Genomic DNA, 19,980 nt, shown 5'->3' with positions numbered 1-19,980 from the left:
GAGCCAATGTGGGAAACTTAAAGACGTCATTTTGCTGGTGCACAAAGAGGCCGCCACACACGTTTTTTTCTGGGCTTCATTTGTCTTTGGTCAACAGCTGAGCTTTCACTGCAGGGTGCCATTCAAACATTCACAAAAGTATTCCGGCCTAGACCTTCCAACCCCACCCCGGCCCCTAGCAGGTCCTTAACTGCCCATTCAGATGTAATGAGAACCATTACTTGCCCAATCGGTCCCTCGTTAGTGTTCTGCAGTGTAACACCTCATTGCATTGTCTGTTAATGTCCCAAAGAAATGTCTGAGGACGTTTTTGGCAATAGCAGGTGGGCAATGGCGTGATGGGAGGTGCGCGCGCTTGTGGGAGGGGTTCGGTCAAAACGCATGGCCGTCCGCATACCGTCCCTTCGCCCTGGTCAACCTGCTGACAAAAGGGATCAGCGGTGCTAAACCAAGCGCGAGAGTGACCAGCGTGACCTCACGGGTCAGCTGAGAATGAAAAGCCTCCAAGCGCCCACCTCCAACACACACGCACACACACACATAAGCAGCCATGGGAATATGGGAAGAGGTGGAATGAGGAGCTGGAAGAAAGAAAGTGGTTGCGGTTGGAATTCGGGGTCATGCCTTCTTCTTCACATTCCTCCCGACAATAAAGTGTGTCAGTGCTGATACAAGAGCCTCCATTCTGCACACCTCACATGCGTTAAATCTCCCTTGAGCTACCACTCGCTCAACTCTTGTGATGGCGACCGCTTGCAGGAATATATTGAACAGCATCACGTGATACTCCAACGCTTGTGTGTGCACACATGTAGGAATGCAAAGTCGTAGACCTCAACAATGAATTCCACTTGTTGTATTTGTATTTGAGCGCCTCATGTAGTCACCCGTAGTCAGTTGCAGAATAGTGGGCCGTCCGTGCGCGTCTATTTAAAGTTAGGTGACTATTCCAAACAGTCTTAGCTGGTAATTGGTCGAATTTCTACTTGTATTTTACAATGGGAACGGAATGTGTAAATGAAGTGCCACTTTCTAGTGTGTGCAGTCACGTGATAGAAGCCGAGACTTGAAAAGCGAAGCAGAATCTAAGAAATACATCGCCGGCGTCCGGCAGACTTCTGGTACCGCCCAAAATCATCACTTTTGTTTGTTCAACCCTTAGCACGGCATCGTCAAGGAGCGCAAGTCATTTTCAACACTTTAGATTGGTCAATAATTTGTACAAACAACACACACACACACACAGTGGACTGACCAATAGATTTTTGTTAAAAAATATGAAATTTACCAAATTGTGACACGTTTCGGCCCGACGCCGGCAATATTCTGGTTTGCACTTGCTGTATGGCTGTAAGGCCACCTCACAAGTTCTCATTTTCTCAAAAGGACAAGGTGTCATGTTCGTAGATATCAACAATAAATAATAAATAAACCCATTTCACTGGTGTAATAAAAACAAACTAGAAATCACTCTGAAATGTCTCTTTTTATTTTTTGGAACAATACTTTTGGCAGAAAAAAAATAGAACATGATTCTTTTAAAGCAAACATCAAACTTACAAAATGATTTGTCAGCTGTCACAAGAAAAGTTGCTGCATGCAGTAAAAACAGAAAAGAATCTTCATTCTTCATTTGTGGACTTAAAGCCAGACACATTTGAAATAAATAAATAACTTAAAGGATAAAAGTAAACTTAACAGTTCTATACAGCTTTGGAACACTGGCGGCTGGCAAACAGCCTTTGGTCGCTTGACGCTTTTGAGGATTTTTACCCAGACAGTCTCGAGAGGAAATTATGTCACAGTTTGCTCTCCTCCTCCTCCAGCGGCCTGTTCAAGCCCGGGATGAACTTGAGCAAGTGTCTGCGGAAGCTTCTGTGTTTCCTCTGCAACGAGCTGAAGCCCGGCGGCTTGTCGACGGCGGCGGGCGCCGACGAGGGCCCGCGCGTGTAGCTGCGCGTGCTGGCGCTGCGCGTCAACTGCGTCTTGGCGGAGGCGAAGAGCTCGCTGGCGGGACGCAAGCGCTGCTTCCTCGCCGCCGTCGCCGCCGGCTGGTTTTGCCTTTTGACCCCGCCGGCGTCCGAGTCGCCCGCGTGATACAGGCACGTCTGGTAGAGGGGGTCGTCTTCGGTGGCCGTGCTGAGGACGCTGGCGCTGCTGCTGGTGCTGCCGGTGCAGTGCAGGGAGCGGCGAGCGGCCGGGCTGGGCGCTCCGAGGCTGCCGTACACGCCCGCAGACTCCAGGGACTCGTAGACGGAGGCGTCGCTCATCACTATACCTGCGGTGCATGAGCGAGGCTGTTAGCTGCGCCATCTTGGGTCGCCTCTGGATCCCAATCGGAAAGTTTGGACATGGTGACGCATGTCCAAAAACACGCCGCGGACGCCGCTTTCAATGATCACTCTACGTTGCCGTAAATGTTTACCATGACACGCGTGAGGTCTCCCTGTATACAAAAGGACTTGTGCACTGAAGACTACGTTTGGCTTTTGGTGGCTATGAAAACATGTTAGGTTCGCTATGAAATACTTCAAGTTCAATTAAGAAAACACACGAGGTTGCTGGTTTACAAAAACATGCCATTTTAGTCCGTTGTCGCAATCGTTTTAGGGATTCTCGCTTTGTTGCTTTCTAATTTATGTCCATTGAAGTGTAAATGATCTTCCTTGTTAACAAAAACATGTACGTAGGATTCAGTGACGACAATGTCTTTAACTCATTCACTGCCATTGACGAATTTATCTGTCTTTTCACAGTCCAGCCATTCAATCCCAGGAACTTATTTATATTTTTTAAAAAGAGGGTAAAAGAGAGTCTGAGAATGTCTGGCAGTGAATGAGTTAATAGTTGTTTGTTTGGAAAAAAATTGTCCCGGGGGTAAACTAAGTTGCAGACGCCTGATCTAAATTGTATCGTTTCCTAAAACAGCTTCTGTCAGTTTCTTTGGTTAGTTAGAAAAACCTATGTTAAGTTCGGAAAGGACTTTGAAATCCACAAAAAATATATATCGAAGAGTCTAAATTGTCTGTTGCTTACAAAATGCACACTTGGAAGTTTGGCGCAGATTATGGTTGTCTTTGCTGTTTAAAAATGTTGGTTCATCAGGTTTGTTTAAAACGAAATTATTTTGAACAACAGGTATGTTAGCTTTATGGGGAGGCTCAAGTTACTCAACAGTCTTCGATGTTGATGAAAACAGGTATGCTAGCTTAGTTTGAACGAAACCAGGCCAGTTTAGCCGACGAGCAAGTGAATGCCGAAGAAAGGATGCAACTTACCGTGAACGAGCCTCTGCTCCTGCACCATCAACGAGCGGTACTCATCCCACTTCTCATGGAGAGTTTGCTGCAAAGGAACAAGACAATCGCACTTACTCCCAACGGAAACCACAACAAACTTCCAGTTGCTGTATTTTCTCACTCCCATTTTTTCCATCCTCTCGGTCTGCTGTCCTCTTTTCGATTCTATTTGAACTCAATTGTATCAAGCCAGACGGCAGTCGCACATTGAGTCTGAGGTCGGTTCGGTTGGTCTCGACATCTGTTCTAGACCTGCTCTATTATATGTAAAGTGCCATGACATAACCTCTTGATATCAGTGTTGGTCGATAGATAACATTGAATTGAATTACTGAACTGGAATGCCTTCTTTTGTAACATCCACTGTTGGGAATGACCATCGTTTAAGCGCGTCTAATGTAGAAGCTTGGTGGTTAATCTGTAAAAAGACGGATTAGTACGCGAGAAGGCCGCCGACTGGCGGGATTAGCGGCACAGCTGCAGGGAGCTTTTAGGGGGGAAAGTGGCGCTGCTTGGCCACTTGACAGGAAGCTGCAACAACAGCTGAGATGCAAGGATGTGAGAGAGCGTGCTGGAGAAAACGATGACGCAACAGGTGTGAGTGACAGGTGTGGACGGGGGTGCGGGGGAGGGTCGAAACACGGCCCATTTGTGTGCGTGCGTGCATAACAACTCACCTTCAGATACTGCAGTCGTGCCTCCAGCTCGGCTTTCCGGATGGAGTCGCTATAAATCGTCTCCAGCCTTGAAGGGGAGAAGGCGACAAGATTTAACAGGCGAAAGAGGAAGTGTTTTTTTTTTTTTTTTTTTAAAAGTCTACAAGTGTGGTCGAAAGACATTCAACCATATCAAAGGCACTTTTCATAAAACAGAATTAAGAGTAAACACATGGGCCATTATGAAGAGGAACTACACATACAGGCGGTGTGTGTACGTGCTCGTGTTCGGTTCAGAAGGATTGTTGTGTAACTTCATCATGTCAGTCTTTCAAGTGTTCACTCGCCCTGGCGCTCTGATGCGGTTCTCCTCGCCTCCTACTGCAGAAGCTTCAAGATGGGCGCCGCTAATTGTCTAATCTAATCTTTTACAGGGGGGCAGCGGTAAAATGTAAACGACACACGAGACGCTGGAGAATTTGCGGCCGTGAAATGCGACGCTGACGCCAATACGACAGAATGGAGGCACATAGACCAAGAAATGGAATGCAAATATGTGCTGTATTACGATGTAAATGTGGTATATTAGAGGTACATGTACCATCAATATGATTCAAGTATGGTGCATTAGCGGTACAATATAATGTCGATATGGTACATAGACCACTTAATATGATGTAAATATGACACGCCGAGGCCATAGAGACCATAAGTGCAATGTAAATAGGATACAAATATGATGTACATATTTGTACATACCTGAGAACCTGGGGTGCAGTGAATCTTAGAAAAAGTTGTCATTTGCTCGTACATATGCGCGTATAATCTTACACGTTATTTTTGAATGGCTGCTGTCACGTGATCGAAAATCAGCTTTCGCAGACGGCATCAAGGTCACGTGAAAATATCGCGAGCCACTAGAATGAGAATCTCGCGGCGGTTTGCAAATAGCCGTAGCAACGGAGTACAACTGCTTAAAAAAAAAAAGTAAACATGATTAAATCGACATGGGCTGTACATATTGGCAATGTACGACGTACGTACATGTTTGAAAAGGTGTTTCCACAACTTGACAGGTATGAGTTGTTTGCGTACGTTTTGAATGTGTGTGTTTCCGTCTTTTCAGATGTAGTTATAGTTGGTTGAGAAAAATAAAGACGCACTATTTTGCAATTGGGCTGTGACACTGGCTGTGTAAAACGCAGCTTTAATAATCTGCTTCTCTCCATGTTGTGTTCATCGACATATACAACAGATTGTGAGGCATTATAATCAATATAGTACATTTATCTTAAAAAATGTATTTTATGTGTTGAACTTGTTTGTACCTGAGAGTGTTTCCGCACGCCTTGATGAGCTGGACAATCTCTTTGTGCCGAAATCCCTCCACGGGGGCCTCGTTCACACTTGCGATGGTCTCCCCTGTGACAGCGCACACATTCGTCACTCACTTCCATTTGGATCAAATGGAGATTGTTTTGATTCCACACATGGGTAAGACATGCATCTCTGAGGGGATGTGGAAGTTTTTTTTTTTCATCCCAAAGCATATTTTCCTGCCTGAGCTTCATTTAGTGTGCTGGCACAATAGAGCGCAAGAGGAATTTAGGAAGTGAAACTTGAATGGATAGAAAGAAGGAAGTAGGCGGTGGAGTGACTAGCTTGGGAAGGTTCTCATTTCTTTCTTTCGGCTCATGTTAGAAGTGGAAAAAACACTAGTGAGCACTGATTGGTAGTGAGTGACACTAAAAATAGTAACAATTTCCCAATCACTATTCCTATGTGAACTCGCTGAGGCAAAATACTACTAAAAATAATTGAGGACGATAGCAGAGACACTCAAACTGTCCACAGGTGTCAACGTCAGTGTGGATGCTTGTTTGTGTACGAGTGCCTTGTGATTGGCTGGCAACCAGCCAGCAGGCTCCAGCTCACCTGCGACTGTCAACAAAGACAAACGGTGTCGAAAATGGATGGCTGGACTAATGCGCTGAAGATCATAACATAGCGGGATATGCTTTTCTATGATTTGGAACTCAAAAAAAAAAACGCACAGAACCTTGAACAGCCGTCTTCTCGAGAGCCCCGTTCAGTAAGCATCACATAATGAATCCTGGGTATTTTTAATCGCATTTTGCTTTTTCGTTGGCTTTTTGTGCCTTTTTCATTTTCATATTTGTGGTTAACTCAACTTATTTTCACACTTGAAAGACTATGAAGAATGTTACTTTAAACATTTGCTGTACGGTAGGGGTGCTCAAGTCCGGTCCTCAAGAGCCCCTATCCAGCCTGTTTTCCATCTCTCCTTGCCTGCAACACACCTGATTCAAACGATCCGCTCAGCACCAAGCTTTGCACAAGCCTGATCACGATTGTGATCATTTGTATCAAGTGTGTTCAGGTAGGGAGAGAAACAGACCGGATGGGGGCCCTTGAGGACCCGACTTGAGCACCCCTGTGCTAGAGTCAATAAAGGTTTTATGAGTCTAAGATATTACCGTGGAAAAGATTCCTTTTATCACCATGATTTATTTTTATTCCAAAAATTATGACCACAAGAATGTTGCCGAGAGTTCAGCAGACTGTGGCCCAATCCCGCACGGTTCTGCCCTTGATTGTGACAGTTTTGGCTTTGGTGCTCTCATTATCGGTGGGCACGTGGCTAGCGCGTCAACGGTTCTGGGCTTCAAATCGCAGCTCACAGGATGAGCAACACAAAACAATTAGGTGCTGTGGATTTTAACTTACCAACATTAAGTCCAGCGAGCTGTGCCGGGCTGTGGTCGTGCACCTTGCACACAAACGTGCACATTTCCACCGTGTTTTGGTCCTGATGATGCAAGCCGTACGTCTGTAAGACACGCAAGGCCTTCCATCAGACTGACAGCTAAAAAAAAAAAAAAAACGTCCTCTTTCCTGGCGCGGAGCTTCCGCCACATGATTGATGTCACTGCACTGGAAACGTCGGCGCCGTGTGACAGTGTGCTGATAACGCAACCACAGAATGACGAGCTGAGGAAGCCACTGTAGACCACAGACCATGTGGCTCAAGATCCAGAGATCGACGCGCTAACATGTGACAATCAGCCTCTCAAATTTTATGACCGAACAGATGACATCAGCAGAGTGCAGACCTCCGCCAAGATTAAACGATCCTAAACATGACTGCCTTGTTTGTTCGACCTATGTTATGATACCGTTTCCATCCGGCCTTCCAAAATTTGCAAGGAGGTGCACTTATATACTGTACTCGCATGACAACAACCTAGTCTATGAGCGATTTTTCTTTGCGTTTTCGAAAAGTTCTTTCTAGGACACAGAAGAAATAACAAATCACTGATCAGTTGAGAGAGTGGACCCGTACAGCCCTGACACAATCTGCTACAGATGGGTCTGTGGTTTGGCACGGACGACATCACGTCCGTCCAATTGGTTTACTTTTAACAAGAGAGGACTGGCACTTCTGGAGGACTAGCCTTTATTAGTCAGTAGATCTACCTTCGACAAGGTTTTGTGTGTTTGTGTGTGTCTCTGACAAATGAACACACACCGATGTTATCAAGAGACACTTGGGGACTGTTTTAAAACAGAAAAGAAATGCATAATTTCGCTCTTCATTTTAAACCACATTTCATGTCGCGCTATCCTTTGTTCACTTCAAAGCAACTGAGATAGAAGTTTAATTGAAATTCTGCTGGGAAATAATGGGTTTAGATGTTTAATTACACCTGTCAAAGAAAGAGGGAGCCAACGTGTAGAGTATGTGCGGCGCCATTTCCCTCACAGTGTTAATTATCAACAATTATTATAGAGTAATTCAATCCAACCATATTTTTTTTCAAGAATATGTTCTATGCAAGTTCACTAGTTGAAACAAGGCATTCTGATAAATATTGCGTTTGTGGAATAAGAGTTAATCAACCCATTTTTAGCCATCTCCGGGGGCGGCCATTTCGTCAACCAAATCTCATCACAACTGCTCAGGGCTCTGGAAACGTCCAATCACAGTTCACCTGTTTTCTGAAGCTGAGTCATGATTGGTCGTTAGCTGAGCGTCTGTGATGTCATTTTCAGTCGACAGTATAGACAAAATGCTGCTTAACTCATATTCCGCAAACGCAACATTAATCAGAATGCCTTGTTTCAACTTGTGGGCCTGCATAGTACATATTTGAAAAAAATATGTTGGGGTTGACTTCCCCTTAAAGTAAATCTATAACTGTTCGCTTATGCCAAATCTCAAAAGCTAACATAATGTTTTGTTGTCATGACGACTGTTCCCACTTCCTCATGTGCTCCATCATATCTGTCAGCAGAGTCACGACAGACTTCCTCTTGTCGTGATATGGCTAAAACCCACAAGTAACCAGGCCGGAGCGCCTGATAAACACAAGCGCACCATGACGCACATCAATTGCCATCACATGAGGAACAGGAAAGTCAACATGTCAGTCAAGCAACCAAAACGGTGGACCAACTGAGCCTCTTGAGTTCATTTCCTTCTGGCTACAGAATCGTGGGCGGGTGTAGGTAGGGCGGAGAGCATCCAAACCATACAATGAATAGGATGTATGTTTATGTCAATACGGCGCACCACTAAACCTCACGTCCTTCAGCGAGGACGCCAGGACAAACAAACAAAAAAAGACAGATTCTCTTACCTGAATCTCAAAACCAAACGTTTGCTCGTCCATCTTCTCCAGCACCACCACCTTCCTGAAGGGCAGATTGATCAGAATTTTTAACGGGTAGAGAAGCAGCAGCAGACCCATTAAGTTTTCACCCAGGATGTCTAGCCTCATTTCTACCAAATGGGACATTTCAGACTGATATACCTGATCAAGATTTCCCATCACGGTCATGATCCAATGTTGTTGTTTTAATGATTAAAAAGAAAACTTTAGGTATCTGGCCAATATAGCGCAGAATCATTAAAGTTACTAGTGACTGCATTTTCATTTTAGCATTAAGAGTGGTTAACTTCATTTTACACCTTAAAGAGGAGAAATCAACCCAAACATATTTTTTCAAGACTATGTTCCCAGCAGATCTCTGGAGGCGGCCATTTTGGCACTTCTGTCGACTGAAAACGACATCACAACTGCTCAGGTAACAACCAATCACAGCTTACCTGTTTTCTGAAGCTGAGCTGTGATTGGTCATTCGTCAGAAAACAGGTGAGCCGTGATTGGTTGTTACTTGAGCCCTGAGCAACTCTGATGTCATCTTCAGCCGACAAAATGGCCGCCCCCAGAGATGGCTAAAACTGGTGAATTAACTCTTATTCCACAAACGCAATATTTATTAGAATGCCTTGTTTCAACTAGTGGGCTTGCATAGAACATACTCTTGAAAAAAGTTTGTATGGGTTGACTTCCCCTTTAATGTGTGTTTTTTTTTTTTAAACATTGACTGCACAGCATGTTAGGGGGGTTGAGACTATGGAATGAACCACTTCTATTACTTGCAATAGGAAACATTATTTTAGTCAACCAATGTCCCTGAAAAGTTGAGGTTCTACTGTACGTGAGGTGAGGTACCTATGTGCTTTCGTCCCCACAATTATTTGTCCTACATGTACGCGTTGTGTTGTCAAGTTTTTACCTTTGTGGTTCTGCTGGTGATTGGATTTGGGGCTTCCATTTCTGCGCGCCGCCAGCCTGCAAAAGAGAAACAAGCACGTCAGACACCTGACTGAGGAGGGTTTCCCCGGGCCTTTCCTGGGCACACCCACTGCGCACAAACAAACACACACCACATGAACCGGTCTGTCGGGCCACTGCACATGTGCACTGCGCGGCGTATTTTTAGGCTTCCGAGTCATCGAAAGTCCACACCGAAACTAAAAATGTGTGTCGAATGTGTGTTGTTTACTTCAAGTAGACGCTAACGTCACATTTCTACACACTCTTCAGACCATTAGGGATCCAGGAAAGAAAGGTGGAGAGTCTTTCACATTATGTACATTAAGCCCAAGTCAAGCTGGGGTCAGAAGCGGGGCCCACCAAAATAAATAAGGACTGTATCTGTCCACAAGGCTTCCCTTCTTAGCTCTTTTCCAAGTCAGTCGTTTTCTGATGAAAGGCCACTTTGTGCCAGCTCGTAAACTGTTGCTTTCTTTAAGTCTTCTCGCTTACAGAATTGTCACGCAGACTTCTCAATGAGAGCATTTATTATTCCACAAAAACCCACACAGGGCAGGCAACATGTGAGGAGGGGGCTACAGCAGGATGGACTCACTTGCTCACAATACGCCCTTGTTGCCCTCCAGTCTGGACGCTCAAGTCGACTTTCTCAGCTACCAAATGTCCAACTGGCACACAAATGACTTTTTGGGCTCCAATGAGGGACAACAGCCAGGAAAATGTGTCACAGTTAGTGTTATGCAACTTAATAAACCTTAATAAAGGTTATGTCGCTCTGGCCATCGGTAGAGGCGTCCTTTACAACATGGCAGAAAAAAAACATGCTGATTATGATGTTGTGTAGGTCATGTCAGGTCAGGCCCATCACAGAATATCATAGGAATTCAATTTTTCAGCGCTAGCTCAATAGTCAAATCACCGAAATGATTTAATTCCAAAATAAGGTGGAGCCTAAACAATGAGCGATAAGAGAATACAGTACCATACACTGAAAATTATGTTAAGTGGAGTTATGGATTAACATGAATCAGAAGTTACTTTTTAACACTTGCACGGCGGGTTAAGTATGTTAAATACAATTTTATTCGCCTGTAAAGCTACAAGAGGTTTTATATTGGCAACAGTTGGAAGTGGAACTGTTTGTGCTCAAAGAGAAGGACCACTGTATAGTGTAATAGAGCACACAACAGAGAGATGAGAGAGATGGCATCAAAGAATGCAAAGATGCAAAGAAACGTGGTGGAAATACTTTGGTGCTGTATTTTACATCCATCCATTACCCATACCTCTTATCGCAGCAAAGCATTGAATCAGTATTTCTACTTTTACATTTTTTTGTAAATACAGAGTGTGTGAGTACTTTTGCCAACTCTGCAAAAAAATGTCACACAACTTGAATCTTTCAGTGGTTCCATCCTGACTTGTTTACTTGCCATTACATACCATTAACACATGGCGTCATAAATAATACTCAAATACCGTATGACGTACAGTGAACGATTATAGCATTGTTCGAGCATAACAATAAAAAAAGAAAAAAGAAAAAGAAAACGCACGAAATTAATTAATAATGCAAGCGTAAGTTCTTACAATAATAAACATTTATTTCAGTCAGGTGAACCTGGGACCAAATAGTAGTATGTTGTATCTTTTATCAAAGTGTTTGTTACTTTGAGGTCTTGAACACACCGTTTAATTAAGGGCTGCACACAAACTCCTTTTATATTTCTAATGGAAAAAAATCTCTGCAGTAGATAAAAGATAGCAATTTAAATCTTTCAACAGGCGATTTTCATTTTTAGTTACTTTTTTATTTTTACCTTTCTCAAGTTTCTGGGCAGAGTGCCTCCGGAGTATGCTAGCGTCTTGTAGTTGTAAACCTCCGAGGAGTCGTTGTTGAGCGGCGCCGTCCGCTGGCAGCTGTCCGATTGGGACGACGGGAAATAGACGTCGTTGTCCGGAGGAGACGCCGCCGCACTGTCCGGTCCGTTGGAGTCGACCATCTTCAACCTGCGGAACGTCATGTCGCTTCCAAAAAGTTTGCTAAAAGTCCGCCGAAAAGTACCCCGCCGGAGAACGCGGACCACCGCGACAGGCGTCGAAGTACTTGCGTGCGTGCGTGTTGTCTCAACGTGTAGTCTCCGAGTGGGAGGCAAACGCAGGGGGCGGGGCTTGACCATGAAGGACACAAACGTGCTGTTGACGAGTATCCGAGGTGTGGCGATGGGGACACTTGGGAATTTGCAGAGACGCGATACAAAGACAATGAATGAAAAAGTAATAGAGCTGGGCACTTTACCCTTTTTTTTGCCGGTCCATCTCTGGTAACCAAAGTCTTTTTCAAAATCATGGTGGAGTCTAGAGGTGGCAGAACAAGGTGGGCATCGGGGGCAGCGCACCACCCCACTTTTGGGCCTGTCACTTTACAACTTTTAGCACATATATTTTCACACCAGGGACGGTTCCTGGATTTATGTTGCATTGCATTGGTAAAGGAGATGTATCGTGCTATTATAAGCTTTCCAGATAACAATTGGCGTATACATGATGATATATTACCGTTAGCACAATGGTGATAAAATGTATTATGAAATTTCAAATTTCATATGTCAGAGCTTCAGAAAACTGGTGAGCCGTGATTGGTCGTTAGCTGAGCCCTGAGCAACTGTGATGTCATTTTAAGTCGACAGAATTGACAAAATGGCCGCCCCCTGATAATATGGCTAAAAACAGGTGGATTTTGCTGCTTAACTCATATTCCACAAATGCAATATTAATCAAAATGTCATGTTTAGACTAGTGAAGGCGCATAAAACATATTATTGCAAAAAACTGTTTTGGGTTAACTTCATCTTTAAAATCATTTTAGTCTGTGTGTACTTTCTTACTTTTAGTGAATCCATACTTCTACTTGGGCCAGTCTTTTTTGTTAATTTTATCCTATTTTATTTTGAAATGTGTTTCGTGATGACGTATTCTTACGCTGTCACCAATGTTCGTAACCTCAAAACGTTGCATGTCAGATTTTTGTACCTGTACAATCCAAGTGAGCCCAAACCTACAGCAACAAGGGAGGTAATACTGACCTACAAGTCAGTTATTTACACCAAATTTCCTCGAATTAAATATTCAGATTTTTGCTGTTTTCTTTTCATTCCAAAGTAAGGAAGAAATTATAGAATTATTGTTAATATCAGGGCCGCATGCAGCAAAGAGTTCACAGCAGACAAGCAACGGAAGACGTTATAGTAACAGTACAGTATTTATTGATATTGTATAAATTATTCTTTATGAACTAAGAGCAAATAAGGGAAGGGACAACATTTTGACAACATTAATACTGTAAAAAGATCCATGTTTTTAATCCAATTTTCGAGCCAAAGCGGAACTAAACATGAAAAACAACACGCAAGTAAATGGCACCCTCTTGTGGCAGAAAAGTAAACAGCACGATTTCCTGTATTGCACATTCTGTCCCTTCAGGCACACCGCAGTCACAACACCCTCTTGGTATACTGAAATGATTTGACTCCATAGAGCTTTTACATAGGTACGTAAACATTTACATACAGGAGTATATCGGAGACACAGAATCTTCCTCCTTTAAACCTGAACGATTTGTTTTATAGGTGATATTTGAGGGCTAAATCTAATAAATGGCCTTACGTCCCTCTAACATGAGACAGTAGGCACATGCACACACACAATCTCAGGCATTCCCTCTTAACTCATTCACTGCCATACATTTTTAGACCCTCTTTTACCCCAACGGTTGAAAAAAAAAAGACAAAAATATCAATAAATTCCTGGGATTGAAAGGCTGTACTGTGAAAAGACAAATAAATACTGTATGTCAATGGCAGTGAATGAGTTAAATGTATTAAATGCATTAAAATTCTTTCGGCCACATTCAATCTTTAGCTCATGGTCCTCTCGAAATGTAATAATTATTATATCATCAATATTATTATGATCATTATTATTATTACATTATTATTGTAAGATACTTTAGAGCAACAACTACAACAACTACATATTCGCAATTCCCAGTGTGTCTACCCAATTTAGGCAGAAGCAATCGAGAAGGCACTCTCAAAGCCTTCTCCTTCTCAAAGCAAATTGATGTTACATTCCTACACAGCAGTTACCTGAAGCAGTGGAGGCATTGATTGTATTGAATAAGAGCTTCTTCTTCTTTTCTTTTTCTTTTTTTTTTTTTTAAATCTCACAATTATGCAATTATTCTACACAGCGCGATTTTAAAGACTCAAAACATGTCAGTCGGTTATATACAATAATCAAGTACATGGAGTGGAGCAGTCCAGGCACCATAGTGTAATTTGTATTTTAAGGAAAACTGAAATCGGGAACATTAAAATTATAGTGTACTCATTGAAGTTCTTGGAAATTTGCTATTTTAAAAACTAAAAATGACATGATTAATTTATTTTCTGAATCTTCTCTGTGTGTGATATTGACGTAAGTGCTTTCTTTCTCTGTGGTATGTTTTTTTTAGAAGTTGCAATAGTGCCTGGAGACAGAGCGTTTGCTTTTATTTGTAGTTGAAGAAACCGGATGCTTTGGCCTGAGGAGCCATCAGCATGCTAGCTTGGTTCTTGTGTGTGATGTGAATCTGAAACGACAACGCAAACATTTCATTACAGCACATGAACAACAATAATAAACACCACCAAGCCAGCTTCACAATCCAAATTGTTGTTTGTGCGTACTGTGCTGGGCGGCTGCATCCACGGCTCTCCGTCGATCTGCATCGGCAACGCTTTCTTGGTCCTGAGTAGAAACAAATTGAATTGGAAAATGATAGTTGTGACCTCCGCCATTCACAAAAGCCGTATGGTCTTTGCTGTTTGTTAAGTTCGTTTGTAGGATTACACAAAAACTACACAACCAATTTTCATGAAACCTTGTGGCATACAATACGTAGAGCAGTGCTTCCTGGACTCAAATTGTTTGCTTGAGGTGGCCTTTTGGAAAAATGTAAAAGCCTTTCTTGTTATGGCTATCATAGCTGACCATCTTAAATCTTAAAAAAACTCATGTGACATGTTTCGGCATGTAAGCCTTTGTCAATTTTGTTTGAAAAGAAGGAGTTGGAAACTGTCAGCTTCCAAGGATGAACTGAATGTGTCTCTTGTGTTTTCCCCACCTGATGGTGAGCTGCGCTGTCTTCGCCAGCCTGACGGCGCTCTTCAGGCCCGTGTAAATTTGTCCCATCTCCATGGCGCCCTCCAGGCCCACCACCTCCAGTCTACGGTCGCTCAGATCTGGAGAGCCACAGGAACAAAAATATCAAGGTACTCAGGGTAGAGTTCTTTTATTCACTCAGGGAAGCATAATTAGGTGTGAATGCTTGTTCGTCTAGATGTGCCCTAAGATTGGATGGCAACCACCACGACCAGTCCAGTGTGTACACCACCTGGATAGGCTCCAGTTTAGCAACCCGAATGACGAGAAGCGCTCTCGAAAATGGATTATATGTATGAATTTGTCCATACTGTATACAGTATTTTGTATTAATGTGGTTCAAAGACACTAAACTACGCTGGCAGCAATTTTCCTCTACCTGCTAGCCAGGCCGCATTGGCATCAGCATCTCCATCACTTGCCTTTTCCAATGCTTATGAATCTTTTATGTTTTTAGTTTACTTTTCTGTTTTCTCCATGAACCAGAAGGTAGCCTGCCCACCAATATGTGTGGAGAAAGAACAAAAATATAGTACGCCACGATTGTTTTCACTTCATCTTCCATTTTAGTCATTTAAACACACATAACTGTGTTGGCAGGCTACATGGCCAGAAAATGACTACGCTGGGTTGTCAAGCCATTTTATGGTCATTTGCTGCCATCTAGTGACTATTTTTTGGTAGTGACAGCAAAAATGCTACATTGCCACCTATTTTTGTAAAGGCAGAATTTTTGATACAACCGTTGAATGGGGTCTCACTAGATTTAGCAGCGGCAGTACGATGGACTGGTGGTTAGCACATCTGTCTCACAGTTCTGACATTTGGGATTTGAACATTGGCGCCAGCCTTCTTGGGTGGAGTTTGCATGCTCCAGGTCCTTATTGAAAATGGATGGATGGATGGATGGATGGAGCAGCTGTACCTAATGTGTCCTCCATTCCTATTCTATTCTTCTGCATTGACCATCAAGAGTCCAGATACCTTGTCCGGTCGCTTTCAGGATTTCGGGGTCCACGATCACGTCGGGCTCGTCCTCACCGCTCTGCCCCTTAACGTCCCCCTTCTTGCTCTCGCCCCAGAGATTGGAGCCGCCGTGCATGCTGGGAATGTTTAGGACAGCAATGCCCTCCAGAGACAGGCTGCTGAGATCCAGAGGAGTCCCGCAGCACTGGCGACAGAAAACAAAATGTGTTGCCGTTGTTTGTCGTTGTTGTGTTTTTGCTGTCTCACCTCTATCGTTAGACTTTCATTCAGTTTCTTGCAGGAGGCCGAGATGGTCTCAGAGGTTGCAAATTCAAAATACCACAGCTTGTTCTTCATTCTGCACCCAAAAAAAAGATACTCTATAGATTTGCAAACGGAGATATTCTCCAAAATGTCACCCAAGTCCGTACCTGCTGTTAAATTTTTGAGGATGTTTCTCTCTCATGGTGTGAAAGCGGTGGGCGATGGAGGCGTCCTGTCGGCGCAACAAACCCGCGTCAGTGAGCCACAAAGACACACAGATGGCTTTGTGGGGACTCACCACTCCGATGGAGAAGTAGTTGTTGATGATTTCATATGGCACAGGGTCGCCCTTCTCTTCACCTTCCTCCGTGATGACCTGCACGCTCCAGCGGTCCATCAGAACCTGAGAGCTCCCCTCGATGTCCTTCAGGATCCTATTCAGGTCCTCGCCGTCGTATCCTGGGAGGTGACAAAGTGTGCACTGATATGACAAAACATTTGCTGAAGCTACTCTCGATCCTGCTTTGAGTAGAGTGGGCTGTTTGCTTTTTCATTTTGGAAGAGTGATTTTAACTGTGCAGAGGACAGCGGATTAGCGGTTACTCTAGTCTCAACGTTTTGAGGATTGGGGATTCAAATTTCAGCTCTTCAATCTTCCTGTGTGGAGTTTGCGTCTTCTTCCCGCATATACGTCAATTGTGTAGGGTTACCTGTATTATGAAATCAATTGTGATTGTTAGGGTTGGGTGAGTACCGATTGAGTGAGTGTGAAAGCTGCCGATACCAGTCACCAATACTGGCGCCCTCTTGTGGCTGTTTGACTATCAGAAAGTAAATGGCATGCATGACAGAGAAAGTTTTTCTAAATGAACTGCATCTATGTCAATCTTCTCAAATGTCTATTAACCCATTAAGGCCTAAAGCGCCTTTTTCAACAGCTCCCCAAAACCTAAGGTCGACTTTGGAATTACCCTTGAAAACCTGAAGTTCTCCCAGAAATTCAACATTTACAAAATAATTAATATCTCAGCCACGGTAGCAGACAGAAACCATTTCCAATTCCAAAAGAATTAAAGAGCTTAGACATGTGGCTTTCACACAGGCAGAATTTATTATAATTTACTGTTTCAATCGAAGATGTAAAAATAATGTGTCAGTGCAAGAGAAGCACTATTTTAATTAAAAAAAAAAAAATCGAGTGGCGATTACCATCCTCTATTCTGTTATAAAGACATCAATATGGTCATTGTCTACAAACCATATCAAATCACGTTCAACTGGTTCCACTGGTCGTGCGCGTCGTCTATATAGCACTGCCGTTACTTTACTTACTTTAATCAGAGCTCCCGGCGATCGACGGCGTCCGCCATTAGCCTACATACGGCTCGAAAAAATTCCACGACATCCTGCGCGGTCTCGCGACACCGTCATTTGTATATTTTGATGCATTAAATTGGCTAAGAGATGGAGAATTGGATTAAAAAAGGACAGTGACGTATCCGCTGTGTCGGCTTGAAAGGTAGAATGACGCAACAGCGCTCCCGGCTCTAGTGATAGAAAAGCGGTTATGCGCTCCCGGGCTTAATGGGTTAAAATAACATTTTTATAAGTATTTGTCTGTCTATAAGGTTTACATGAATGCTTAGAGTGCATTATGAGTAGTAATGAGAAACTGACGCTTCAAATTCGCTTCATGAAACAGTTGTTGTATTTCTTTTCTCCTGTAGACTGCGCTGTCGGTTTAAAAAAAAAAGGTGGTTAAGAAACGGCAAGTCAGTGTACTCTCAGCCCATTGTTGAACAGAGAGTGCCATCTAAAGGAGTCAAAAAGTACAACTGGTTCATGAAGCAAATTTGAAGCGATATTTTCCTGTCACTAATTATTAGTATGTTGCAACCACAATGTTTACGTTCATTTGCTAACTCAATTTCTGCATGGCTGACATAATGTTTTCCTACGTGAACTACTTCCCATGTCCATCCTTCCATACGCCCATAAAGATGCAATTTCTATAAGTATATAGTAGGTATTTTTATATAGTTTATATTAATGCTTAGATTGCATTTTTAGTGTATTGCTCCCAAACTTTATACATTTATTTTCTAACTCAATTTGGGTGGTCTTTTGACTTTGTCCATTATGGTATTTCATGCATATACTTACTTTACATATTCACCTGCTTTCATCAACTGAGAAAAATCGAAGAGTTGAATATTCGTGCCGGTATCGGTCTGAAAAAAGTGGTATCGAACATCGCTAGTAATTTTAGGAATGGGTCAGAATAAAAAGACCCATTTTAAAATTTCATTTGAACCGTGACACATGCTAAACCCACGATTAGAGGAAATATGGTCATCTTCTGAGGTTTAAATGACTTAGACATATATACAAGAGGTGTGCCTCTGCTAATGTGTACAATATGATGATGATTCATTTTAGTATGGTTGGACTTTGGGCTCTATTGAGTGCTATTCTTCTTTGCTACTATTACTATGAGCATCTTGTCACTAATGTGAATCTGCCTGTTGGCGTAACATCATTTACCATTGTATTATTTGTTCTCACCTCCTCCCCATCGCAGGCATCGAGCGAGGTCATTTCCTGTGCCCAGAGGAAGTACGGCAACTGGCGGCCGCACCAGCAAACCGGCTTTGTCTGAATTGGGTAAGAGAAGTAGGAGGAGACACAAGCGAAGAGATTTTGCAGAAAACTGACAAATAACAATAATTGGGTGCGCATCCAAATTAGGATCGTTTGGCCTTGGCGGAGGTCTGTGCTCTACTGACTCTCCATTTGCAAGTGATTTTGTGCATCAAGCTCACCGATGGCATCCAGAATCCAGCCGACTGTGCCGTCCCCGCCACATACCAGGATCCTGTAATCCTGAAGGTTTCTGAAGAAACTCAGGCTGATCAAGAGACAACAGCAACAACTTCATGTGCATGTAAACAAAACAGCACACATAAAGGTTACACCTACACAACTCATAAAAAAAGTTAAGGCTCTCTGCCTTTTGGGTGAAATTTTGTGATGAGTCTAAAATGGATTATATTTTTTACAGCTGGACTTAATTTGACCATCTCTGAAGTTTTGCACCTGTCCAGCTGAAACAGCTGTTGTGAATTTTGCTGTTCAGCTGCTTGTTAGCGTACAGCAAGTTGTACAAATAGAACTGAAACATTGAACAGAAGGACGCGATAAGGAACCATAAAGTTCACCTGTAAAGGTTATAGTGGATTTTAGGTTCCTCATGAAGTTTCACCCAAAAGCCCAATGTTCCAAATTTGTGGTCAGTAGCGTATGTGAACATAACAGTGGCAAATGCAGCAGTTGTTTGAGTGTGTTTGCATCTTTTTTTCTGGCAGCAGCCTCTCACCCTGCAGCTGGTCCACCATTGGAAAGGTTGTACACCTGCCGAGGGTTGAGCAAATACTGAAACTTACGTAGGACCCTGAAATGCATAAAAACAAACTTGAAAGGTGAGTGAATTTTAAAAAAAATTAAGATTCCTCATAAGGAGTCATTTTTAGTCAAGCTTTGTTTTGGTAAATTAAATTGTAACAGACTCATTTGAACTCTTTTTTTTAGTCAAGGCTTTTTTTTTTTACTTTATAATCTATTCACACATCTTTTGAGTCAAGTTTCAAAGGTAATTTATTCACAACTAGAGAATGCAATTTCTGGAGAAATTGCGTGTGAAGGCGAAAGAAGCCGAATGGAAACCGTGGAATGCGTTGGAATGACGTTGAATGCAGTAGAATGAAATGGAATGAAGTTGAATAGAAAGGGAAATAAGGAAACAATGAAAGAAGGAAGTCAGGCAAAAAAAGAAGGAAAACAAAGAATGATGGAATCAAAGGAAGGGAGGAAGCAAGGAACCAAGATAGCAAGGAAAACAGGCAAGAAAGAAAAAGTAAGAATACAAAATAGTAGGAAGGAAAGGAT

At 42.8% G+C, this 19,980-nt stretch overlaps 2 protein-coding genes and 1 long non-coding RNA gene across 4 annotated transcripts in view; 1 reads left to right on the top strand and 2 right to left on the bottom strand.

The window, feature by feature from the left end:
- Positions 1-1,467: 1,467 nt before the first annotated feature.
- tamalin (trafficking regulator and scaffold protein tamalin) lies at positions 1,468-11,759 on the bottom strand. Its single transcript, XM_086026019.1, has 8 exons — positions 11,421-11,759; positions 9,560-9,615; positions 8,617-8,671; positions 6,704-6,806; positions 5,284-5,377; positions 3,977-4,043; positions 3,279-3,345; positions 1,468-2,278 (listed from the first exon to the last, which is right to left on the bottom strand). The coding sequence occupies exons 1-8, from the start codon at positions 11,622-11,624 to the stop codon at positions 1,800-1,802; spliced, it is 1,125 nt and encodes a 374-aa protein (XP_085882145.1). The 5' UTR covers positions 11,625-11,759; the 3' UTR covers positions 1,468-1,799.
- Positions 11,760-12,614: 855 nt separating this feature from the next.
- On the top strand, positions 12,615-19,519 carry LOC147153224 (uncharacterized). 2 transcript variants are annotated; one of them, XR_015086212.1, is made up of 3 exons: positions 12,615-14,915; positions 18,617-18,699; positions 18,784-18,997. It is a non-coding gene; the product is annotated as an uncharacterized LOC147153224 (long non-coding RNA). The 2 variants fall into 2 exon arrangements; XR_015086213.1 differs by lacking the exon at positions 12,615-14,915 and adding an exon at positions 19,401-19,519 and having other exon boundaries at positions 18,593-18,699; positions 18,784-18,979.
- Positions 12,850-19,980, bottom strand: part of dgkaa (diacylglycerol kinase, alpha a) — a 35,592-nt gene continuing 28,461 nt past the window's right edge. The window contains exons 16-25 of the mRNA XM_086026009.1: positions 19,412-19,486; positions 18,858-18,943; positions 18,601-18,690; positions 16,334-16,494; positions 16,203-16,267; positions 16,039-16,129; positions 15,790-15,976; positions 14,768-14,885; positions 14,331-14,391; positions 12,850-14,233 (exon numbers count right to left, since the gene is read on the bottom strand). Coding sequence (XP_085882135.1) covers positions 14,153-14,233; positions 14,331-14,391; positions 14,768-14,885; positions 15,790-15,976; positions 16,039-16,129; positions 16,203-16,267; positions 16,334-16,494; positions 18,601-18,690; positions 18,858-18,943; positions 19,412-19,486 — 1,015 coding nt within the window. The 3' untranslated portion in view covers positions 12,850-14,152. The remainder of the gene's footprint in view (positions 14,234-14,330; positions 14,392-14,767; positions 14,886-15,789; positions 15,977-16,038; positions 16,130-16,202; positions 16,268-16,333; positions 16,495-18,600; positions 18,691-18,857; positions 18,944-19,411; positions 19,487-19,980) is intronic.

This window comes from Filicampus tigris, chromosome 1 (genome assembly GCF_054856515.1).
Source record: "Filicampus tigris isolate MCC_2025a chromosome 1, RoL_Ftig_1.0, whole genome shotgun sequence".
NCBI lineage: Eukaryota > Metazoa > Chordata > Actinopteri > Syngnathiformes > Syngnathidae > Filicampus > Filicampus tigris.
Note: the sequence above shows the minus strand (reverse complement) of the source record. Positions and strands in the feature narration are given on the sequence as shown.

Coding starts and splice junctions, on each gene's coding strand:
- tamalin (XM_086026019.1), bottom strand. CDS start 11,624: ATGACGTTCCGCAGGTTGAAGATGGTCGACTCCAACGGACCGGACAGT. Junction 8,672..9,559: donor TCACCAGCAGAACCACAAAG/GTAAAAACTTGA, acceptor TCTGCCCTTCAG/GAAGGTGGTGGTGCTGGAGA. Junction 5,378..6,703: donor GCTCGCTGGACTTAATGTTG/GTAAGTTAAAAT, acceptor GCGCTGTCACAG/GGGAGACCATCGCAAGTGTG.